The sequence below is a fragment of the Leucopleurus acutus genome (assembly GCF_964270905.1).
Source record: "Leucopleurus acutus genome assembly, chromosome: 11".
NCBI lineage: Eukaryota > Metazoa > Chordata > Mammalia > Artiodactyla > Delphinidae > Leucopleurus > Leucopleurus acutus.
The window spans coordinates 40,082,852-40,109,351 of NC_139152.1; the positions used below are offsets into that span (position 1 = coordinate 40,082,852).

General features: G+C 42.4%; 1 protein-coding gene across 1 annotated transcript; it reads left to right on the forward strand.

Annotated features, from left to right (window-relative positions):
* Positions 1-947: 947 nt before the first annotated feature.
* Positions 948-26,052, forward strand: SPMIP11 (sperm microtubule inner protein 11; the record flags this gene model as incomplete). The annotated part of the gene is made up of 4 exons (XM_082850807.1): positions 948-1,026; positions 23,225-23,347; positions 25,430-25,574; positions 26,004-26,052. The coding sequence occupies 4 exons, from the start codon at positions 948-950 to the stop codon at positions 26,050-26,052; spliced, it is 396 nt and encodes a 131-aa protein (XP_082706933.1).
* Positions 26,053-26,500: the final 448 nt, after the last annotated feature.

The following is a 26,500-nucleotide window of genomic DNA, read 5'->3' on the forward strand; positions in this document are numbered from 1 at the left end:
TATTTTTAATAAATATATTTTATTCAATTGTAAGTTTAGACAAATTATCTGTAATAATAATAATAATGGCTTAACAACCAGCTTGCAAAATGCCTGAAAATTTAGCAAGTAGCTCTCAAAAGTCAGTATGAACTGGCTCAGCACACTGCTGCTTGAAATAACTTTGAAAGTACCATATTCAGATTTATTATATGCATTATATACATATATAAGGTTCCATTATATGCAGAACACTATGCTGAGGAAATTTGCACACATTATCTCATTTAATTCTCATAACTCTATGAACTAGATATCCGCCCTTTTTTTTTAATTAAGAAACTGAAGCTTAATCAATTCAAAGTCAGACACCTAGAGTATGGCAAAACTAAGATTTAAGCCCAGGTCATTGCTCTTTCTACTCACTGCTTTCTGCAAATAAGACTAGGGCAGGGCTTCCCTGGTGGCGCAGTGGTTGAGAATCTGCCTGCCAATGTAGGGGACATGGGTTCGAGCCCTGGTCTGGGAGGATCCCACATGCCGCGGAGCAACTGGGCCCGTGAGCCACAACTGCCGAGCCTGCGCGTCTGAAGCCTGTGCTCCGCAACAGGAGAGGCCGCAATAGTTAGAGGCCCGTGCACCGCGATGAAGAGCGGCCCCCGCTTGCCACAACTAGAGAAAGCCCTTGCACAGAAACGAAGACCCAACATAGCCATAAATAAATAAATAGATACATTTTTTAAAAATAAAAAAAATAAAAAAAGACTAGGGCAAGCAAAAGGGTAACTGGCCCTTGTTTCCTGTGCCACTCCAGCCCACTCCAGCCCCACTGTGAACTCATAAATCCTGTGCCTCCTTAGACAAAGGGAGTGTCAGTCATAGTGATTCTTCGGGACATTACCATGGTTACCAAACAGACTCCAGTGCTCCCGCCTGAACATTCCAGAAGAGGACAGGGAGGACCCAAGATGGCCTTCTTCAACTTATATCTATTAGGATATCAAAATGCCTTTCGGAACAAGAAAAGGGACACAACTGAAGAAACATGTAAGGGGAACATAGAATAGAGGGTTAGAAGGGCCACTTCTTAGCCATTTCTTTTCCTACTTTGGGTTAGAGTTTTATCCCCCAAGATTAACAATTATACTAGTTAAAATTATGGAATACGGAAGATATCCATTCCCTCTCCTGTCATTTAATATCCTTATTAAGACACCCAATTTGTTCAACCGAGTAAGTGTATTCTTATTCATTTGCTCATTTAGTCAACATTTATTAAGCACCAACTATGTGTCAGGCTTTATGTTGGTGACTAGCGTTACAAAGATGGATAGGATTAGACCTCTCTCTGCCATAAAGTAGCTGACCATCAGATGAAGATAAGCATGCAAACAAAAAAATTTGCAATATGGTGTATGATTCAATTAAATATGGAATGCTATGGAACCACAAAAGAGGAAGTACCTGATGCTACTGGATTTGAAATGAGAATGGGGGATCCTTTAGAGAAGACCTCACACAGGAAATGCTTCCAGGACTGAGTATTAAAGGATGATTGGAGTTAACCAAGTAGATGACAAGGGAATACAGCACAGACAAAGGAACAGAGAATTGAGAGAACCTTATTAAGTGAACTCCAAGTCCTTGGGTACAGATAAAGCATAGACAGGAGGTGAGAAGCAGGCCTTGAAAGCTAGGCAGGGGCCAGATAACTGAGTATGCTGTTAGCCATGCTAAACCTTTTAACTTTATAGGGAACAACTGAAGGAGTTTTAGTAGGCAGGGAGTATATATCAGACCTGTATTATATCCACAATACCTAGCAGTACCTCACATAATAGAGGTTTGACAAATATATTTGTAGGGTGAGTGAATGAATAAGTGATACTGAGTGACTAAACTAATTCTAAAGGGAGGGTTTACAGGAAATGTGACAAGATTAAGGTCTTAAAAGATGAATTGCTTGAAAGCACAGAAATGAAGGAGAAAGGGTATTCTAGGCAGAATGGAGAACCCATGTGAAGGAAACTAAGCGTGGGCAGGTACTAAAGCAAAAGTTGCGTTGGGGTAAAGGGAGGGGATAACTGGGAAAAAATAAAGTACAACGTTAAGATTGAGAAGGACTGATCTTGTACAGGCCTCCATTGGGCACACTCTGTTCTCTTTCTAATTCCATCAGAGAAGCTCTGTTTCACGTATTCAGCTCTGTTTCACACATTCCCACTAATGGACACTAGGAATCCCTTAACAGGCCTACACCAGCCCTCCCCTGCGTGCCCCCACCCAGCTGGGTCCTGGCATTATGCCACGGGGATGCTATTGTCTCCAAATTAGGAGTTCTTCACCCTCTCTCAGAGAAACACACTTGGCCTAACCCACAAATTTCCCTTCTTCCATTTTGGGTTATTACATACTTTCCTCCTGTTACGAGAGTTGAAAATTTAGCTTTCTTATACTATACTGTGTGCTTCCCCTCTCTCATCCTAGTTTTTCCAGTATAGTTATGTCACAGTTTTAGGTTTGTGGTAAGCAAAATTCTAAGAATGACCCTCAATGAACTTTGCCCTTATATAATCCCCTCCCCTTTGAATGTGGGCAGAACCTCAGAATATGATGGATAACACTCTGGTGATTGTTACTTTACATGGAAAAAAGGAGATTATGTGAGTGGGCCTAATCTAATCACACAAGCCTTTTAAAAGCAGAGTGGTTTTTTCCAGTTAACAGCAAAAGAGGAATTCAGAGATTGGAAGCATGTGCAGTTTTGAAGATGCAGGGGGCCTCCATGCCAATGTGGGTGGCAGTTAGGAGCTGAGAGTGTCCCAGCTGACAGTCAGCAAGGCATCAGTCCTATAACCAGAAAAACCTGAATTCTGCCAATAACCTGAATGAACCTGAAAATGGATTCTTCCCTAGAGTCTCCACATAAGACCCCAGCCCAGCCAACACCTTGATTTCAGCCTTGTGAGACTAAGCAGAGACTACCAGACTTACAGAACTGTGAGATAGTAAGTGGATGTTGTTTTTTTGTTTTTGGGGTTTTTTTTTTTTTTTACTATTTTTGGCTGCGTTGGGTCTTCGTTGCTGCGCGCGGCCTTTCTCTAGTTGTGGCGAGCGGGGGCTACTCTTTGTTGCGGTGCGCAGGCTTCTCATTGCAGTGGCTTCTCTTGTTGCAGAGCACGGACTCTAGGCATGCGGGCTTCAGTAGTTGTGGCTTGTGGGCTCAGTAGTTGTGGCTCAGTAGTTGTGGCACACAGGCTTAGCTGCTTCATGGCATATGGGATCTTCCTGGACCAGGGCTCGAACCCACCTCCCCTGCATTGGCAGGCAGATTCTTAACCACTGCGCCACCAGGGAAGCCTGTGGATGTTGTTTTAAGCCACTAAATTGGATGATTTGGGATGTAACAATAGAACATACAAGTTTAAATCTATAGTCTTGTAGTCTTACAAATATGTAAAAATTGTTCACTGCTAAGCCAAATAATGTCACTATAATAACTTTTTTGTTCAATTTTTTGTTCATCCCTAGAGTTAAGAATTGCCACCATTTTTTCACTTGCTTAGCTCTCCAGGTAACTACTGTTACTCTTTTCCACAAATTACTTCAACAGCTCTATTAAATGCCCAATGATATTTTTCCAATCACTCAAAACACAACAAACAATCTACCAAAACACAACAAATAATCTACCAATTCCTTTTTTCCCAAGCTTTGTCTCTCCTACCCCTGTACTCTGCCTTCTCCTACTCCTGGCGCATAGCTCCTGTCCTGAAACTTGCTTTCGCCTCGCTCCAAAGTTGTATTCCCTATTTCCTGGATCCCATGTTTTCTTTCTTGGTTTACTCTCTCCCCTTCCTGGAATATATCTTTGAATAGTTTTCTAAGAATGTGTAAGAGGTATATTTTTGAGTGAAGAATGATTTTATTCTACCCTCACACATTTTTTTTAATGAATTTATTTATTTATTTATTTTTGGCTGCGTTAGGTCTCCGTTGCTGTGCGTGGGCTTTCCCTAGTTGCGGTGTGCGGGCTTCTTATTGCAGTGGCTTCTCTTGTTGTGGATCACGGGCTTCAGGCGCACAGGCTTCAGTAGTTGTGGCATGCGGGCTCTAGAGCGCAGGCTCAGTAGTTGTGGCCACGGGCTTAGTTGCTCCGCGGCATGTGGGATCTTCCTGGACCAGGGCTCAAACCCGTGTCCCCTGCATTGGCAGGAGGATTCTTAAGCACCGTGCCACCAGGGAAGCCCTACCCTCACACTTGATTGTCAGTTTTTCCAGATATGAAATTCTAGGTCGAAAATCATTTTCTGAGAATTTTGAAGTTATACCTTTATTGTCCTCTAACTTCCAGCTGGATTCTTTTGTGTATGATGTATTTCTCTCCAGAAGCTTTTGATTTTCTTTTTGTTCCCTAGTGTTCTGAAATTTCATAATGTTGGAATTTGCTGTAGATCTTTTTTCCTTCACTGTGATAGACATTCCCTGAGCTTTTTCAATCTGGAAATTTGTGCACTCTATTTCTGACAAATTTTCCTTTATTATTTCTTTATTAATTTATCCTCTATTTTCTCTCCTCTCTTTTTGGAACTTCCATTTGTCAGCTCTAAAACCTTCTGAGCTGGTCCTGTAACTTAATTAAACTTTCTCTATGCTTCCCTTGGGTTTTAAAACATTTACTCTTTGGGAGGTTCCTCACTTTTATCTTCCAACCTTCTGTGTTAATTACCTATTTCTGTGTAACAAATTACCCTAAAACACAGAGGCTTAAAACAAGGAACATTTATTACCTTATAGTTTCTGTGAATCAGGCATCCAGGAGCAGTTTAGCTGGTTGGTTCTGGCTCAGGGTTGCTCTTGTGGTTGCAGACAGGATGTCAGCAGGGGCTGCAGTCATCTCATAGCTGGAGGCCTCAGTTCCTCTCTGGCTATTGACAAGACACCTCAGTTTCTCACCATGTGGGCCTTCCAATAAGCTGCCTGACTGTTCTCACTTGGCAGCTAACTTTCCTCAGAGCAGGTGATCAGAGAGTGAGAGAGAGTGGGAGGAGGAAGGAAACCGCAATGCCTTTTTATGACAGTCCCAGAAGTGACTGTGACTTCCACCTTATTCTGTTTGTTAGAAGAGAATTACTAAATCTAGCCTACTCTCAAGGGGAGGGGTAATAAAGAAGTTGTGGACCTACAGGAAAATCACCATACCTTTGTATCATAACATTTTATTTTGGTTACTATATTTTTAATTTCCAAGGGCTGTTTTTGGTCCTCTGGTTTTCCTTTTCCATATCTTCTTTTTTCTTTAGGGATATTATACTTTATTTGAAATTTTCTTCTGTTCTCTGCATTAGCTCTGTTTCCTCTGCGCCCTTTTTCCTATGAGTTTATTTTGATCTCTATTTTCCTCATTGATAACTATTGTCAAATAACTGGTGATCCTTGGCTCTCCATTATAAGTTAAGAGTGAGGAACTAAAAAGCTGACTAGAAGCCTGGAGGGCAGGGGTAGTTATCCACTGTGTGCTTCAGTGGGAGCTTTCCTCTGGATCTCTACATTTTCTCCAGGGAAGAACACTATAATTCCTTCTCTGGGGATTGGTTACATGTTTGTCTGCTAGCATACTGGGATCAAGACAGGTGAAGGGGGCACTGAGTCTCACCTTTGAGGATCTCGATTTTCACTTAATCATCGTATTTTTAGTCTTGCACCATATGCCGTCCCTCACAGTAAATCTTGTGCAGGAGTGCAGTGCCTCCAAGATTCAGTTCCTCCAGAGAAATCTTTCTCTTTTTCCCCAGTTTTATTGAGATATAATTGACGTATAACATTGTGTAAGTTTAAGGTGTACAATATGTTGATTTGATACGCTTAAAATATATTGCAAGATGATAACTACCAAAGTACTAGCTCTAATACCTCCATCACGTCACGTAATTGCCATTTCTTTTTTGTGGTAAGAACATTCAAGATCTACTCTCTCAGTACCTTTCAAGTATATAATGCAGTATAATTACCTATAATCACCATGCTGTACATTAGATCCCCAGAACTTATTCATCTTATAACTGGAAGTTTATACCCTTTGGCCAACATCTCATCCCCTCACCCCCCAACCACCATTCTACTCTGTTTCTGAGTTCCGCTTTTTAGATTGCACGTCTAAGTGAGATCATACAGTATTTGTCTTCTTCTGTCTGACATATCTTACTTAGCATAATGCCCTCAAGTTTCATCCATGTTGTTGCAAATGACAGGGTTTCCTTCTTTCTCATGACTGAATAATATTTCATGGCATATATATATATATATATATATATATATATATATATATATATATATACATCACATCTTCTTTATCCATTCATCCATTGACAGACACTTAGGTTTCCATATCTTGGCTATTGTGAATAATGCTGCAATGAACATGAGAGTGAAGATACCTCTTCAAGACTCTGTTTTCACTTCCTTTGGATATATAGCCAGAAGTGGGATTGCTGGACAGAGAAATCTTTTATCTCCTTGTTGGGGCATGGTGGTTTGCCTGGTTGTGCCACATGCTCTGTAGACAGAGTTTCAGTGACCACCTTCCTGTTCTCGGACCTAGTCTTTACCTCTACCTTCTGTGGTACCTGCTACGTTCTAAGGTTTGAGCCTCCCAAATGAATTAGCTCAATTCTACATGTATCCTTCACTGCAGAAACTTAAGTTAAAACTTTTCCTATTCTGATAAATTTGTTACTACCCCTCTCTCTACTTTCCATTTTTCAAAAGATATTTCCACTGAAATATATCATCTTGCTATTGTATCCTTGCTCTCTCTTTGACCTTGAAGGTTAATGCCATTATTGTTGTTGTTGTTATTTTGATGTGATTTTAGCAAATTTAGGAGGGAAAGGAAATAAACTTAATGGTTAATTAACCATCTTTAAAATGTATTTTCATGACATAATTTCAAAATTATAGAGTGCTTCCCTGATGGCGCAGTGGTTGAGAATCCGCCTTTCAATGCGGGGGACAGGGGTTTGGGCCCTGGTCCAGGAAGATCTCACATGCTGCGGAGCAACTAAGCCTGTGTACCACAACTGCTGAGTCTGCACTCTAGAGCCCACGAGCCACAACTACTGAAGCCCATGCGCCTGAAGCCCGTGATCCGCAACAAGAGAAGCCACTGCAATGAGAAGCCTGCACACCCCAATGAAGAGTAGCCCCTGCTCAATGCAACTAGACAAAACCCGCGTGCAGCAACGAAGAGCCAATGCAGCCAAAAATAAATAAATAAATAAATACATAATGTATTTCCATGATATAATTTCAAAATTATAGAGGGCTTCCCTGGTGGTGCAGTGGTTGAGAATCCACCTGCCAATGCAGGGGACACAGGTTCGAGCCCTGGTCTGGGAAGATCCCACATGCCACGGAGCAACAAAGCCTGTGCACCACAACTACTGAGCCTGCGCTCTAGAGCTTGCCCGCCACAACTACTGAAGCCCATGCACCTATAGCCCATGCTTTGCAACAAGAGAAGCCACGGCAACTAGAGAAAGACCCAATGCAGCCAAAACTAAATAAATAAAATTTTTTTAATTATAGAAAAGTTGTAAGACTGGTACAAAAGAAATTCCCTATACCCTTAACCCAAATTAGTCAATTGTTAATATTTGGCCACATTTGCTTGCTCTCTCTCTCTCCATATATATATAATTTATATATTTACATATCTATATATAAACATCTATTTTTTTCTCAGCTAGTTGAGAATAAGCTGCTCATATTATATCCTTTACTCTCAAATATTTCAGTTTGTATTTCCTAAGAATAAGAACATTTTCTTAGATAACAACCCACAGTATAGGTATCAAACTCAGCAATTTTAACACCAATACAATACTATTTAATTATCTATAGTCTATATTCCAATTTTGCCAATTGTCCCATTAATGTCCTTTAGAACAAAATTTTTCCTTCTAGGATAAAATTAAGGATAAGACTGATCATAGAAATAGAAATAATTGTTTAAATAATTATTTGATTGGTTAATTAGCCAATTAAATCGATTAATTAATTATTGATAAATCAATCAATCCAATAAGGATTGCATTTAGTTGGCAGGTCTCTTTAGTCTCCTTTAATCTGGAACAATTCCGCTGATGCTTTGTTTCATGACATTGACAATTTTAACAGTACAGGCAAGATATTTTATAGAATTTTTCTTAATTTGGGTTTGTCTGATGTTTCTCAAGATTAGATTAGGTTTAAATATTTTTGGCAGGACTAAGCAATATCATGTCTTCAATACATCACATCAGGAGGCTTGTGATGTCATTTTGTCCCATTATTGGTGATGTTAACTTTGACCATTTGATTAAGGTGGTGTTTTCCAGTTTTCTCCACTGTCAAGTTACTATCTTTGTTTTGTAATTAGTAATAATTACCAGGAAGATACTTTGAAAAAATGTAAATACCCTATTCTTCATCAAACTTTCGCTTACTAGTTTTAGTATATAGTGATGGTTCAATTATTTCTATGATAGTTGCAAAATGGTACTTTTCTAAATCACATCCATTTGAATTCAAAGTGTAATTTTTTGAAGTTTGAGTTTTTCCAAAGCATCCAATTTCATTTTTATACAAACCACTGCTCTTTTTTTTAATATCTCATAAATTTATTTCATGCTTGCTTGTTACATTTTGTGTAGAAAGGTTGGGACTGTTTGCGTTGGGTGCCCCTGGTAAATCTCATGGAGGCACTCACTGCTCTTTTTTTAAAAATACATATTCTATTAGTTGAAATAATATATCATTAAATTGCAATCTTGCAATTACAGAATAAACCTGGCATAAATTGTATGGGGAGAAGAACCACAGCTGACTCTTGGTGTGCACACAACTCCAGTGGGAGCATAAGTGTGCAGGTATACTGTAGAGTAGCTCTTGGCTGCAACTGGAGTGTTGCAGGCATTTTTTAATATGTTTTCAGAGGAAATGGAGAACACTAATTAATCTAGCAAGTCTATTCAATGGAGTTTCTTTTATTTAATATTTATTATTTATCTATTTATTACTTATTTAGGCTGCGCTGGATGTTATTTGCGGCATGCGGGATCTTTAGTTGCAACATGCAGGATCTTCACTGTGGCATGAGGGATCTTCATTGCGGCATGCGAGCTCTTAGTTGCAGCATGCATGTGGGATCTAGTTCCCCAACCAGGGATTGAACCTGGGCCCCCTGCATTGGGAGCCCAGAGTCTTACCCACTGGACCACCAGGGAAGTACCCTCAATGGAGCTTCTTTAGAAGAGCTTCTACTATATATATAATATTGAGCTATTCACACTTAATAGTCTAAAATACATCAAGAAACTAGGGCACCTTGCACTTCCCTGGTGGTCCAGTGGTTAAGACTCCGCGTTCCCAACGCAGGGGGCACGGGTTCGATCCCTGGTGGGGGAACTAGGATCCCGCATGCTGCACAGTACGGCCAAAAAAACAAAAAGAAACTAGGGTACCTTAAAGGATTACTGATAAAAACATAGATAAGTGTCCTGGACCAAGTTGGAGATTCCTGAATATTTGCCAAATTCAGTATGTGAGTTAGGATGCAGGGGGGGAATAAATGTGAGATCCCTTTCCAGACACATTTTAGATGCTTAGAATTCCTTGTAGTGAAATATCACCCAAATGAAACTAACATAATATTTTATGTAAACTGTATATCAATTTTTTTAAAAAAAGAAATACCTCCCAAAGATAATGATATCTGGTAGAAATTGACAAGATATCCTAAAATTCATATGGAAATATATGGGACCCAGAATAACCAAAGCAATCTTGAAGAATAACAATGTTGGAGGACATACTTCCCAATTTCATATCTTCTACAAAGCTGCTATAATCAAGACCGTGTTATATTGGCATAAGAATTGCCATATAGATCAGTGAAACAGAACTGAGAGTCCAGAAATAAACCCTTAATTTATGGTCAATTGATTTTCAACAAGAATGCCAAGACAATTCAATGGGAGAGAATAGTCGTTTCAACAAACTGTGCGGCAAAAACTGGATAATCACATGCAAAAGAATGAAATTGGACCCCACCTCACACAATATACAAAAATTTACTCAAAATGGACCATAGACATAAATGTAAGAGCTAAAACTTTAAAACTCTTAGGAGAAAAATCTTCATGACCTTGGGATTAGGCAGTGGTTTCTAAGAAAAGACAACAAAAGCGTAAGTGACAGAAGGAAAGACAGATAAATTGGATTCCATCAAAATTTAAAACTTTTGTGCTTCAAAGTTCACTATCAGGCTTCCCTGGTGGCGCAGTGGTTGAGAGTCCGCCTGCCGATGCAGGGGACACGGGTTCGTGCCCCGGTCCGGGAAGATCCCACATGCCGCGGAGCGGCTGGGCCCGTGAGCCATGGCCGCTGAGCCTGCGCGTCCGGAGCCTGTGCTCCGCAACGGGAGAGGCCACAACAGTGAGAAGACCGCATACCGCAAAAAAAAAAAAAAAAAAAAAAAAAAGTTCACTATCAAGTAAGTGAAAAGAGGATTTTTTGGTAAATGTTTGGATTACAAGGCAGATTTAAAATAAATAAGTATAGGGACTTCCCTTGTGGCACAGGTGTTAAGAATCCTCCTGCCAATGCAGGGGACACGGGTTCAATTCCTGGTCCGGGAAGATCCCACATGCTGCGGAGCAACTAAGCCCATACGCCACAACTGCTGAGCCCGTGTGCCACTACTGCTGAAGCCCGTGCATCCTAGAACCCGTGCTCCACAACAAGCGAAGCCAACACAATGAGAAGCCCACGCACCTCAACAAACAATAGCACCCACTCGCCACAACTAGAGAAAGCCCACACACAGCAATGAAGACCCAATGCAACCAAAAATAAAATTAAAAATTTAAAAAAAACCACTTTGTAAATTAATTTGGAAAACTTTCCTCATAGGACATAGCCCCAGAAGCCTAAGAGAAAAGATTGACAATTTTTCCTAAATAAAAGTTATAATTCTGTATCGAAAGACATCATAAAGTTAAAAGACAAGAAAGAGACTTAAGAGGGGAATTCTCTGGCAGTCCAAGGGTTAGGACTCTGTGCTATCATTGCCAAGGACCTGGGTTTGATCCCTGGTCTAGGAACTAAGATCCCACAAGCTGTGCGGCACTGCCAAAATAAATAAATAAATAAAAGAGAGACTAAGAGAAAAGATTTGCCATATACAGGTGTGTGTGTGTGTGTGTGTGTATACACATATATTTACGTATATACATATATACACACACCTCTATATAAACACACACATATATACATATATTCATACTTATAATTTATATATATAGTTTCAGAATACATAGAAACCTCCCAAGTAAGGCACCAATCCAGACTCCCCTTCTCATCCAACATCAGATAATTATTTATTGGGAACTGATTGTGCCAGGCACTGTGTTAGGCACTAGGAATACAACAGTGACTAACACAGACAATAAACAGGTAAATAAACAAACAAGATATTCACAGACTATAACAAGTACTGGGAAGGATATAGGGTGGGAGAGTTGATGCAATGGATCAGAAGTTATAAACTGCTGGCCAGAGGGCCGGACTCAGCCTGCAGAGTGATTTCTTAAAAAATTTGGACCCACATCTAAAAATCAGGAGGTTTTATGTAAAATCCACATTTCTGACTTCTCTTAAAAATTAGAACTGGCCACACTGGCCCTAAATTCCCACATGACCACAACTGACCAGAGCAAAGTAGCAGCTGCCCCTTTAGATGGGACAGGTTTCTTAGTTGTTTTACTCATAAACATTATCTGCCTGACTCTTATAGGCAACTGAGTTTGCAGATCCCATGATGGAGAGTAACTTGGAGAGGCCCACTTTATTTATTTATTTATTTATTATTATTTTTTGGCTGCGTTGGGTCTTCACTGCTGTGCGCGGACTTTCTCTAGTTGAGGCGAGCAGGGGCTACTCTTCATTGCAGTGCACAGGCTTCTCACTGTGGTGGCTTCTGTTGTTGCAGAGCATGGGCTCTTAGGCACACAGGCTTCGGTAGTTGTGGCACGCAGGCTCAGTAGTTGCGGCTCGCAGGCTCTAGAGTGCAGGCTCAGCAGTTGTGGTGCATGGGCTTAGTTGCTCCGGGGCATGTGGGATCTTCCCGGACCAGGACTCAAACCATGTCCCCTGCATTGGCAGGCAGATCCTTAACCACTGTGCCACCAGGGAAGCCTGAGAGGCCCACTTTAGACAGTAATCAAGGAGGTAATGTTTGAGCCACACCGTGAAGAATGAGAATGAGCCAGCCACGTGTAGAGCTGAGGCAAGAGCTTCATCCTTATAAGAGCAAATTTCAAAATCTAGAAGGAATTCAAGGCTAAAACCATAACAAAGCACTTCCAACTCCCACTTTGATCACAGACTGCTTTCACTGCATCCCGGCCAGAACCCTGTAACTCATCTCCCATTTCTGACAAGCCATTTTTTCTCATTTTTCCTTCTGTGGTTGATTTCTAGTTTCATACTGTTATGGTCAGAAGAGATGCTTGAAATAGTTTCTATCCTCTTAAATTTGTTGAGTCTTGTTTTGTGTCCTTTATATAGTCTATCCTAGAGAATGTTCCATGTGACTTGAAAAGAATGTGTATTCTGGGTTTGTTTTGTTTGTTTTTGTTTTGTTTTGGATGTAGTGTCTTGTAGATATAAATTAAGTCCAACTGTTTTATTGTGTCATTTAGGATCTCTGTTGCATTATTGATTTTCTGTCTAGAAGATCTGTCCATTGATGTCAGTGAGGTATTAAAGTCTCCTACTATTGTATTCCTGTCAATTTCTCCCTTTATTGTCTGTTAATATTTGTTTTATGTATTTAGGTGCTCCTATATTGGGTGCATATATGTTAACAAGTGTAATATCCTCTTCTCATAATATAATGATTCCTTTATCATTATATAGTATTCTTCTTTGTCTTTCTCTATGGACTTTGTTTTAAAGTCTATTTTGTCTGGTGTGAGTATTGCTACAGCTGCTTTCTTGTCATTTCCATTTGCATGAAATATCTTTTTCCATCCCATCACTTTCAATCTATGTGTGTCTTTTGCCCTCAAGTGGCAGCATATTGTAGGTTCTTGACAAGTCATTTTAATTGTGCACATCCTGAAATATCTGTGCACAAAGACATTCAGGGAACTTGGCCACCCTCTGCCAACTTTGGCTTCAACCACGTTATTCAGACTTCCACCTGAAAATTCCACTCAATAGTAATTATGTTCTGTTCATAGTATTTCCTTGAAGCCTTGAGCTGCCCAGGAGCTGAAGTCTGGGACCACATGGCCAAGCTCCGGGGCACATAGGCTGACTCTAGAAGCTCAGGATAAGGCTATGAAACTCCAGGGAGTTGGAGTGTGGAGCCCCAGGGAAACCTATGAAGACAAAGGTATATGTATTTGGCCCTCCTCCTAGGACATCTAGTCTTCCTAGAATGATTAGTACCATAACCACAAATCTCAAGTGAGCACTTGGGACTTCCTGAAAATCCTATTATATTTCCCTAGCCACTCTCCCACTCCTCAAGGCAACTCCTCCTCTCTCCTCAAATCTCTAAAATCCCCTCTCGATCCTCACTCTGAGCTAACTTCCTTGCTCCTTATTTAACTAAAAATAGAAGCAATCAAAAGAGACTTTCCATCATCACATCTAACCTTCCACTGCATTTATACCTTCCCTCTGGTACAATGAATGAACTGACTCCATTTGCATACTGGATCTCATCCACACTTTCCTCAAAGATTTTGCTCCTGTAATTATCCCCCTCTCCCTCAGTTTTTTCCCTCTTCCCAGATCATTTCCATAAGTATACAAATGTGCTGTAATCATTCCATCTGGGGAAAAAAAAAGAATCCTCTCTTGACCAAATGGTCCCCTCAAGCTATTGTCCCCATTTCTTTCTCCGCCACCTTCTCCCCTTTCCCACTCCTGATTATACCAAAACTCCTGGGAAAAGTAGTTTATACTCATAGACAAGAGAAAAACAACCATGCTGATTGGCCTCACCTTAAATTCCTGATCACTAAACTCAAGTGGGCCTCTATGGCTGCCCAGAAGTCAGACTACATTTCCTTGTTCTACGCATTCTCTCACTCTCCTGAAGGCCACTTCATACCTTCTCTTTCCTCAAACCTCTAACACCTCATCTCCTATCCTCACTCTCACATAATGACTTTCCTTCTATTTCACAGTGAAAACAGAAGCAACTGGAAGATAATTTCTATAACCTCTCACAAAATCATGTCTATCCATCTACCTGCATCTGTGCCTGTATATGTCTTATTATAATAAGTGAATGGTCTACACACTTGTTAAGACCAACCCCTCCACTTGTGCATCAGATCTCATATTGTTGACTATTCAAGGACACTACTCCAATATTCTTCACACTCTATTGCATCAGTTTTTCTATCTCTGGCCATTCCTATCTACCTACATTCATGCTATAATTTCTTCCATCTTAAAGCCCTACATCCTATTTCCCTGCCCACCCCCCATACAGAAAAATTCTTCAAAAGAGTTGTCTGGTCTTTCTGTCTCTAAATATCCTGCCAGTCTCTGCTTTTGTTTTTTTTGTTTTTTGTTTTTTGTTTTGCGGTACGCGGGCCTCTCACTGTTGTGGCCTCTCCCGTTGCGGAGCACAGGCTCCAGACGCGCAGGCTCAGCGGCCATGGCTCACGGGCCCAGCCGCTCCGCGGCTTGTGGGATCTTCCCAGACCGGGGCACGAACCCGTGTCCCCTGCATCGGCAGGCGGACTCTCAACCACTGCGCCACCAGGGAAGCCCTGCCAGTCTCTCTTGAACCCATGCCAATCAGGCTCTTGCCCCTACCACTCCACTGAAACTTCTTATGTGTCTGGTCACCAATGCTCACATCCATGGTGATGTTGCTAAATTAAACAGTAAGCTCTTAGCTCTCACCTTATTTAACATATCAACAGGAAAGTGCAACAGAGCTCACCTGGTTCTGAATCCTGGTGCTGCTGAGGTTGCTTGAAATATGTCAGCTGGCAGAGATTTGGGAATGTGGACCACCGTAACAGGGAACTTGGCTCATACCTTCCTATTACTTCAGAACTGGTTTGGGAAAGTATGTATGGAGAAAATACAGCATTCTGTTTGGCTCTTAGAAAACGACATCCATCCACCTTGCTTACCCAAGTCTTTCTAATCCCTATTTCTACATTCATTAATTCAAGGAACACACAGTTCCTGACTGTGCTCACCCTTAGTTCCATGTGATCTTGCAGGACTCTAATTTGTCATTCACACTTGTCTTCAGAATGATTCTCTGGCCCTGCTCTCTTTCTGGCTGATTTCACCTTGTTAATACATTCACTCAAGTGGCTTGACCTTTTTCTGTCCCCCCTGTACTAGCACTTCAACCTGTTCTCCATGCTCAAATCAACCACACTCTTAATCGGCCCTTCAATGAGGGCTTTAACAGCAACCATTAAAATGAACTTATGAACACTTCTCATTCTTAACACATACTATAATATTTTTAAGTCATTCACAATTTTTCTTTGAAGAAAGTTTTTTTTCCCTTCTAGTAGATGTGAGGGTCCACTCAAGCTTTCCTTATTATAGTCATAATGAAAACTCATAGACATGAGTCAACACAGGTAACTATTCTGCCAGTCTCTGCCTCCTTCCTTTCTTTTCCTCCTGATAAAGAACCAAAATAGAAAAACCAAGGAGGAAAACTGAGTGTGGAGAGCATACCTTGGTCTATCCTTGACTTCAGAAACTCATTTTTATCAGGTACTCAAAGTTATTCAGATTCATGGAGCTAACTCGCTAAGCAAATTCAGAGTGCCTGTTTCCTCACTTGTAAATGGAGATAATAATGCCTTCCTTATAGATTTGTTGTGGAGATTAAATTATATAATGTATGTAATACAGCTAAGACCTAGCACATAAAACTGTACAACAGATGATTGGAAGAAAAGTTATAAATCATAATAAGTAAGTTATTATTTACATATGGAATATATACCTTCCCTCTGACTGGAATATCTTTGTCCTGCTACTCAAAACATACTTGCCAGGACAGGGTACCTGAAAAGCAATACACACACACACACACATATACACACACACATATATACGTACATTTTTTTTTTTTGGTCGCACAGCTTGTGGGATCTTAGTTCCCCAACCTGGAATTGAACCTGGGCCCTTGGCAGTGAAAGTGATGATCCTAACCACTGGATCGCCAGGGAATTCCCATGGAAAGCAATATTTTTAACCATAAGATTCCTTGAGAAGCAACAAATGCTAGCTGGCTTCAAAGGATAGCTCATCCAGGCCCTGAAAGAGCCTGGTCAATTGCAGCCACCCACAGAAGAGCATCCCTGACCAGTGACCAGAACTCTCTTGTCTACTAATCAGTAGATTCCTGCCCCTCCCAGACTCACCCTTCCTGATAATACTACTAGTTGCCTCTGCAGGTTCAGCCCAGCTTCCTGTGTTCATTCACCTTGAGTGCCTAAGCTTTCCCTTCTCTGTCCTGCCCAGGGGAGCATGGCCATATATCTGTCTTTTTCTTTGCTGAATCTATCTCACCACCTGCTTTGAACCCTGTTCTCCCACCTACTCTTAGCGTCATATACCTGGACACCCCTCTTGGTCCAGGAGTGTCAGAATTTCAGAAAAAATCCCTTTTTTCTGGCCCTTTGCTGAGACAACTAACTCCCTTGCCTCGTTATATGAAAACCCGTGGTCAAGCTAGGCATCATCCTAACACAAATCTACACTCAGGGCGTTGCCCACTGACAGGTGTCTCAGAGGCAAATGGATGGGGGGGGTGGCTAAGAGCGCTTATGCTTATTCTTGGCTTGAAACAAATGACCTCTCCCCGCAGACTCTCTAGTGGCTGCCCTCCAGCCGCAGACACGATGACCTCCAAGCCCCGCACATCCAAAGGGCCCCACTCCATCTTCCTCCACTGCTGGCTTTATCATTCCTTCTCCCAGAGGAATTCACTAATGAGTCCTCCAAGTTGCTCTTAGCTCCAAATGAATCTCTTCAAAGAAAAAGTAAATCTCACATTTTTGGTAAAAGCCGAGCATATATCACTTGTATTCTCATTTTCTGGATCGTGTCAAAGGGGTCCCATAGGTGGTTTTCCCCACCCTCATTGGAATGTCCTCTGCTCAGTCTCCTAGTTCTCCTGACCTCTCCTGGCTGCCTGTTTGGTGACCCGCTATTAGGAGACAGCTGGAGATGCCACTTAGACTCCAGCAGAGGGCACTGTAGTTCTGGCTTTTCAAACAGGAGCATGAACGGCACAATTCAGCCAAGAGTGAACTGGCCAAAACCTCGGAGCCCCTCTGCCTTTCTAAATGGATAAACATACTGAAGTTACAGAAAGGTATTTTGGAAACACTCATATGTCTCATAGCTGCTATAGACCATCATCCCCATCCACCTGAAACCAGAAGGGAGAAGGTACTCAAGCTACTCACAGCTACAATCTGCCAAAGCCTAGGGAGTGGGCACCTCCAAGGTGGATGACTGTGTCTGTATTGCAGCAGATAAACCACATTTTCCACAGGGGCTTGGCATTTCCCCACTGGTTGTCCTCACCGGGACTGATCTAATCCACTGAAGACTGGCCCACCAGGTTCCAGTCCTCTCTGCTCCCTCGATGCTGGCCATAGGAAACGATATTCCACAATTCAGTGAATCTCAGGGAGGCAGGGATCTGCCTCTAGAACAAGGTGATATCATCATGTCTCTCTCCCAACTCAAGGCTTCTCCAAGTTAAGCAGACACCCTTGACAGGGCCCCCACTGAGCTGTACACAGGGGAGCCCATTAAGAGGCTAGTTCTATCAGTTCATGTTTTTCCTTAGTCCTTGGTCTTTCCTGGAAGGCCTGATGAGATGATTTCAAGAGCCAGTTTAATGCGGTGGTTAAGAGCATGGGCTCTGGAGCCAAACTGCTTGGGTTAAACTCATGTCTCTGCCATATGCTGGTTATGTGACCTCGGGCAAATCACTGAACTTCTCTGGGCCTCTGCTTCTCCATTTACAAAATAAGATAGTAACAGTACCTACCTTTTATAGTTGTGCTGAGCACAGTCACTAATTATTAGCCCTTTTTATTGTTGTTATCTCTAGAATATCCGTGTAGTCCATTTTACATCAGCAGTCTGCAACCAGCACTAAGCCTCTCTGTTATCTCGTGCCCCCTCCACCTCCCCTGTGTAACAAGTGCACCACTTTGAGGAAGATATTTCTGGAGACAAAGGAACTGTCCCCATGTGTAAAATGTGCCCTGGGAATTGGTCTGCCTCCCTGGGTTTATGCTCTTGTCCACTTCCTCCCAAAGAACTGACTATTTCCTTATCTCAGGAAAGACAATAAGTGCAAGATAGCCTTCAAAACATACTTTAGCCAATTTCAATCCATGTTAACACGCCACTCAACTTTGAGGGATTAATGCCCCATAGCTGATACGACCTCTTAGACAGGAGTCATATTTTATGTACAGTACCACAACATTTTCTCTCAAACTGATCTTGTATACATTTCTAGTCAGGGTGGTATTACTCTGCTTGCAATGACACCAACTTCAAGACAACTGCAAGTAATGTCTGTTAGATATCACCACCATGTACTCAGAATCTGCAACAGACAGGCAAACACCCTAACCTGAAAGTCAGAATCCTGGGAGCCACTGAGGTAGACCCATTCTAAAAATTCTTCAGCCTGAAAACATTGCGGCCAATCAGCCCCAGTTCCAGCTAACAGAGGCAATGGGCAAAGCAGTGGAAAACTAAGATTTTGTGACCATCCCAGTGGCTCTGGGAAGCTTCTACTATTGAGAAATCTGCAACATAAATTTGGAAAAGTAGAAGGTCCACCCAAGTACTTTTGCACTACCCCGTATGTCCTTCATGGTCCATTCAAAGCATTAAATCTGGTCTTATGGCAACTCCTAATTTATGGCCTGGCTCTAGAAGAAATTGTCAGGGCCCTTCCTTCGTATCTATTTATCACAAAAAAACATATGGAGTATAGTATTAACTGGGTGAGCGAAGAACCTGTGTTATACCATCTACCAACAAAATGATGGATTCATCTACCTTGCCATGGTGGAGTTATAAAGAGTTCATTGCATCCCTCTACCCAGAACATGCCCTTTCACAAGTAACTGTGGCATGATTCTCACCTACCCCTCACCACCCTTCACCTCAGGTGGCTTCCAAAACTTGGCAGCTTGCAGAAGCTACGGGTTACCAAAAATATCTTCCAGCTCGCCAAATACTGATCCGAGGAATATGCCAACTGGTGCTTGAGTCAAGAGGAAGGCATCCAAGTGGGTGATACTGTCCGATACACCTCCAAGCACACAGTAACCCACACAGGAAGCTGGAAGACTACTACTTGGAAACTGAGATGATAGAGAGCATCATCTGGGTGTACCCTAAAGAACAGTCTGAGGCCTCGGGACCCGATAAAGAGCTCCCACTGTCACCTGCACCCAGACCAATAATTACTTGTAGTCCAGGTCCCACTGCCTACTAGGAATATGCTCTTGGTCTCTCTCCTCAGTCTACACTTACTTGGCCGTAGACGTTGTGACACCCTCACTTAGCCCAAAGTCAAACGACCAAACTCAAATGACACTGCTTCTAGGAAATGGCCCCTCATTGCTATAAACTGTGATGAAGTAAATTCAGCCCCTGGTTCAGTCCAGGCTTCCACCTGCCCAAGCCCTCAACTGTCAAGGGAGGGGATTCAAACAGTGTCCCACTCTGGTAATGTCATTGTCTCAGAGAATGTTAAAGGAGATTTCCACTGGAGTGCAAAAGGGAGTGTGGAGGGACAGATGATGACGAATGCGTGGGGCCAAGCAGGATGAAGGGGGAAAGCAGGAGCTGGGGAAGGACTATAAAACAGAGGTGGGGGGGCTTCCCTGGTGGCACAGCGGTTAAGAATCTGCCTGCCAATGCAGGGGACACGGGTTCGAGCCCTGGTCCAGGAACATCCCGCATGCCACGGGGCAACTAAGCCCGTGCACCACACCTACTGAGCCTGCGCTCTAGAGCCCACGAGCCACAACTACTGAGCCCGTGAGCCACAACTACTGAAGCCCGGGCGCCTACAGCCTCTGCTCCGCAACGAGAAGCCACCGCAATGAGACGCCCGCGCACTGCAACGAAGACCCAACACAGCCAAAAATTAATTAATGAATTAATTAATTAAAACAGAGGGGGCATCCCCAGCATCCACCAGAGATGAGTCAGCTATCTTAACAATTTCAAGAGAGAATGGCAAATTTTGACCCAGTTCCTGACAAGCCCAGGATTCTGAGATGCAAGCCAAACCTAGCCTATTTAAGCAGAACATGAATTTATTAAAAGAATATTGGTGGGATTACATCAAACTAAAAAGCTTCTGCACAGCAAAGGAAACAATCAGCAAAATGAAAAGGCAGCCTATAGTACGGGGGAAAATACTTGCAAACCATGTATTTGATAAAGGGTTAATATCCAAAATATATACGGAATTCCTATAACTCAACAGCAAAAAAAAAAAAAAAAGAAAATCCAACAAAAAATGGGCAGAGGATCTGAAAAGACATTTCTCCAAACAAGACACACAAATAGCCAACAGGTATATGAAAAGATGCTCAACATCTAATCATGAGGGAAATGCAAATTAAAACCGCAATGTCACCCCACACCTGTTAAAGTGGCTATAATCAAAAAAACCCACAAAAGATAACCAGCATCGGTGAGGAAAAAAGGGAACCCACGTGCACTGTGGTGGGAAAGCAAATGGGTGCAGCCAGTATAGAAAACAGTAAGGTGATTTCTCAAGAAATTAATAGAACTACCATATAATCCAGCAATCTCACTCCTAAGAGATATCCTGAAAGGAACTGATATCATGACCTCAAAGAGACATCTGCACTCTCATATTCGTTGCAGCATTATTCACAACAGCCAAGATATGGAAGCAACATAAATGTCCATCAACGCATGAATGGGTTTTTTATTTTGTTTAATTTTATTACTTTTTAAAATGTTGATTTATTTGTTTATTTGGCTGCGCCAGGTCTTAGTTGCAGCACGCGGGGTCTTCGTTGCTATACGCGAGATCTTCGTTGCGGCATGCGGGATCTTTTTTAGTTGTGGCATGCAGGCTCTTAGTTGTGGCGTGAGGGATCTAGTTCCCTGACCAGGTAATTGAACCCCGGCCCCCTGCATTGGGAGGGCGGAGTCTTAACCACTGGACCATCAGGGAAGTCTCTGAATTTTTAAAATGTGGTATATGCATACAATGGAATATTATTCAGCCTTAAAAAAAAAAAAGGAAATCCTGCCATTTGCAACAACATGGATGAATCTGGAAGACATTATGCTAAGTGAAATAAGCCAGACACAGGACAAATACTACATGATACCACTTGTACGAGGAATCTAAAATAATCAAACTCATAGAAGCAGAGAATAAAATGGTGGTTGCCAGAGGCTGGGGGGAGGAAGAAACAGGGAGGTAGTAATCAAAGGGTATAAAATTTCAGCTATGCAAGATGAATAAGTCCTAGAGATCTACTATACAGCACAGAGCCTATAGTTAATACTGTGTTATATACTTAAAACTTCGCTAAGAGGCTAGAGCTTATGTTAGATGTTCTTGTCAAAAAAATAATAACAACAATAAACAAAGAAGGTGGGAGGAGATTTTTGGAGGTGATGTACGTGTCTGTGGCATAGATTGTGGCGATGGTTTCACAGGTGTATACTTATCTCCCAACTCATTAAGCTGTATATATTAAATATATACAACTTTCTCTGTTATACAATGAAGTAGTTTATTAAAAAAGGAATATTGGGAAACCTATAAAAGTTGTAGAAGGAACAGAGAACAAAGCTTGGCAGAGGGTAACCAGAAACAATGTTCAGAATCATGCTGCAGACCTGGCTGGGCACAGACACCACTGCATTCGATGCTGTGGTGGGCGCTGCTGACACCAAGGACACTGGGCCCCGGATCCTGCTGCTCGAAACAAGATGCAGCTTCACTGCCCCAACTTCCATCAACAGAAAAAGACTTTACATGGTCCCAGCTTCTTTGCAACCCCAATCTTTGATTCAAAATCTGGAGAAGATGTGTTGATTGGCCTACCAGAACTCTTCGCCCGTGGCCTCGCTACACAAGAGGCTGGGTATCTTGGTCCATTCAGGCTGCTATAACAAAATACCATAGACTGGGTGGCTTATGAACAACAGAAATTTATTTCTCACATTTCTGGAGGCTGGAAGTCCAGGATCAGGATGCCACGTGAGGGCCCTCTTCCAGGTTGCACACTTCTTATTGTTTCCTCACATGGCAGAAGGGGCAAGGAAGCTCTCTCAGGTCTCTTTTACAAGGGCACTAATTCCATTCATGAGGGCTCTGCCTTCAGGAATCACATCCCAAAGGCCCCACCTCCAAATACCATTACCTTGGGCATTAAGTTTTCATCAAGTGAATTTGGGGGGGATGGGAACATTCAGACCATAGCACTGAGTAAGGAAGGTCTGGTTTTTTCAGTCACTGTAAGATACAGATTTTGCCTCAGAGGAGATTCCTAAACTCCCATAAGAATGCTAAGTCTACACTACCCTACTCTACACTGCCTTTCCAGCTGCCGGCCCTGTCCCTCTCCACTTTACCCAGCACTAGTCCAGCTCTAAGTCAACAGCAAGCTGAGACCTCTCTAGCGCTTCTAACGCACTTGATATCTTGCTGCCCGAAATGCTCTTCCTGATACTACTATGTCCCATGAATCCCTTCTTATCCTCCAACACTTAGCTTAAACATAATTTCCCGTTAGACCAACTGAAGCTCTGCAAATATGCCAATCTCAGGAAAGGAATATCCGTCCAGACAAGGGGCCTTTTTCACCTCCACTAACCCTAAGTATTTGTCAATATCCTGATTCTAGCAGGAGGCCACTCAAAACCAGGAGTCAGGGAGGAGCAAGAGAGTAGTGAGGAAGGTCTGATCACTGTTCTCCCTCCCTCCCCTCTGTCACAGGCATTTTGATTTGACTCCTGAGATCCTGAGAATCGGATGTGAGTGGCTTGGAGAGATCCCTGCCCTGTGCCTGGTTGGCATGGAGACCAGAGACTCAGAAAGTCAAATAACCCCATTTGCTAAGTACTCAGAGCAAGTCTGCTCTCGTTTCAGACCAGAAAGAACCAGAGCCCACTAGGCTTCCCCCTATTATCTCAGAAGATGGGAATCATTCCGTGCACCAGAATAGCCACACAAGGTACCAGGAAGCTGTACGGAAGGTGTTGTTAAAGACATGTAAGTATCTTGGATTTGTCACCTGCTAGGGGCAGAAAAGATGTGTCTGAGTTCCTAAAGAATGGCTGGGATGTGGTGGGGCATTGTTATAGAGCAGGGGATGGGGGCAAAAAGAGCCAAGAAGAGACTGAGAAGAAGGAGAAAGTAGACTTGAATGGTGGGGTAAGAAAGATAAAATAAAAACTGAATCAGACTTGGAAGCAGAAGATCCAGCTGTGAGTACTATTTCTGTCTCTTTTGAGTGTCTCACCTTGGGCAATCACTTATCCTTTTGTAACCTGCTTCCTCGTTTATTTAAAAAAACAAAACAAAAAAACACAAAATGCCTACTCTACCAATCTTACAGAATTGTTGTGAGGATCAAAGCTTTGGAATTTGAACTGAGTTTAAACTCCAAACAAGCCGTGTGACCTTGGGGAAATTCCTTCAACCACTTAATCTCTCTGGATCATCTGAAAATTGGAATTATACTGCCGCATTTTTTGTGAAAGTTAGAGAAAATGTACATTTAAAAAAGCACCTAGGACAACCTACTGAAACATGCAAATACTGAGGAATCTCCAGGGAATTCTACTATGTAAAGAAAGCCAATCCCAAAAAAGATCCCATACTGTATGATGCCATTTACATAACATTCTTAAAATGACAAAATTATAGAACTGAAGAGCACATTATCGATTACCAAGGGGTGGAGGGAGGAGGATGTGGTTATAAAAGGGCAACTCCAGGATTCTGTGGTGGTAGAACCGTTCTGTATCAATATGTTAATACCCTGGTTGTAATAAAGTGCTATAATTTTACAAGATGTTACCTCGGTGGGGGCTGGGAGGACATGGCTAAAGGGTACACAAGATCTCTGTCTTTCACTTCTTACAACTGTATGTGAATCTATCATTATCTCAAAATTAAAGTTTAATTTAAAAAAACAAATACTTTCAGAAACTAAAAAAGATACGCATGAAGAGGAATATCTGTTATTTCTACGAGCAAAACTTTTTAAAAGCTTTTTATCGATTAATAGGAAAACAACTAAGTGAAAAATATAACATCTACTCAATAGCATATTAGGGATTTAAAAAATAATAATGATTATAAAGACCATACAGCTAGAATATTAGGCTATAATTTTTTGTTTTAAAAATATACAAATTTTATGGGCTTCCCTGGTGGTGCAGTGGTTGAGAGTCCGCCTGCCGATGCAGGGGACACAGGTTCGTGCCCCGGTCCGGGAAGATTCCACATGCCGCGGAGCGGCTGGGCCCGTGAGCCATGGCCACTGAGCCTGCGCGTCCGGAGGCTGTGCTCCACAACGGGAGAGGCCACAACAGTGAGAGAGGCCCACGTACAGCAAAAAAGAAAAAAAAAAAAATATATATATATATATATATAATTTTTATACACTGGTATAGATTTATTCAAATAAATAAAAAGTGAAAATCCAAAAAAAAAGAAAATCTAGGTAAGACTGGTATTATTTCAAAATTTTAAAAACACTTAATACCTAATACAACATTTAGAACATAACAGGTACTTGATAAATGATATCTATTAGTAATATCCAAACATGAGGTAGTATCACTGCTAAATTTCAGAGAATTACCTGAAATGAGCAAAGAGCGAAAAAAAAAAGAACCAGTAGACTCACCTTGCACATTTTCCAAGTGTGTTGGGTGGTTAGAACTCTGTGCTCTCACTGCCGAGGGCCCGGGTTCAATCCCTGGTTGGGGAACTAAGATCCCACAAGCCGTGTAGCACGGTCAAAGAAAGAAAGGAAACAAACCACGTGGGTTGACCACTTGTTTTTCCACCACCTTAGCACTTGGGGAAAGCTCTCTTGGAGATGGGCTTATAGCAGAAGCAGGAAGAACCAAGACTGATTCCACTGACCATGAAGGAAGGGTGCGAGATGCTGGAGAGATGCTGGAATCCAGAAGTGGAACTCAGTGTGGTGACCACATTTCCAGGACTTCTCAGCACCTGGTCAGGCCCAGTTGCTAGGCTGGGCTTGTGATGCCCTGAGGCGCAAAAGGGAGCAGACAACTCTAAGAAATTGGATAACCTGCCCTTCCCCCAACCATTCAGTCCCCAATCAGGTCTTCAGAGTCCCCCTGACTGATGCTCAGAACTTCAGCTTCTGGCGGTCCCACAGTCCAGGAGTGCATCCAGAGGACACCATGCCATGGATCCGGAGCCCCCGCCACTGCCTCATCAGAAGCCCAATGACCAGGTTAGGCTGGAAGGGTGAGGGTGGGGAGATCAAGGGAAGTATTACTCCTTCCCCTCACTGAAATCCTTGGGAGACTCTTTCATTTCTAGTCAGAGTTGGGAAATGGAATAGGAAGTTTTGGTCTTACCAGGGACAACTGGCCCCAGAATCTGGGCAGTGCTGGCATTCAAAGGAACTAAAGATTGGTCTGTGTCTTTGCGTTTTGCCTTACGGATATGACTTCTGAATAGACACAAGGATCTACAGCACTCCTGTGGGAGGCCCGGGGTGTTTCAGCTCCCTTCATTGCCACCTCGCACCCCTCTAACCACCATCCATTGGCAGGAGCCCCACTTCTTCATCACTACCTCTGCCCATTCTAGGTTTAAGCACCCCCGCCCCCATCCAGCCTAACCTGGCTGAATCTGAGACCCTACCTCTCTTTTCCAGGTTTATAGATCACTCTATTCTCAACGACAGAAACTTCAGTCTGTATTGAGCAGGATGTGTTTGCAGAAGGACAAGATAAACTCTGGATGGAGGGCAAAGAGGGAAAGAGGGAGGTGTCCTGGTTCCAATGGCTGCCTAATGGGAGGAGGGGATTGAGAACACAGAATAAACAGATTGGACTAGAAGTCACTCGTGTGCACTGCAAGTGAGGGGGAGGGAAATTATTCCAATACCCAAATTCCTGGGAGATCAGGATTGTGAGAGATTCCTGAAGGAGCCAGAACTTGGTGTTTGGCTTGGGAGGGGCCAGGGCACTGGAAAGACCACCACAGGGGTTCCTGAGCTCATGCATGGCAGGGGTCGGAGTGACAAATCTCGGAAGACACCCTGCCCCTCATGATGCTGACAGGTCTTGGAGTAGTCATGCTCTGTGAAGACGCTGCCGTTTCACCTTGGCAAGAAGAAAACCAGAGGAAGCCCTCTGACCACAGACGAGA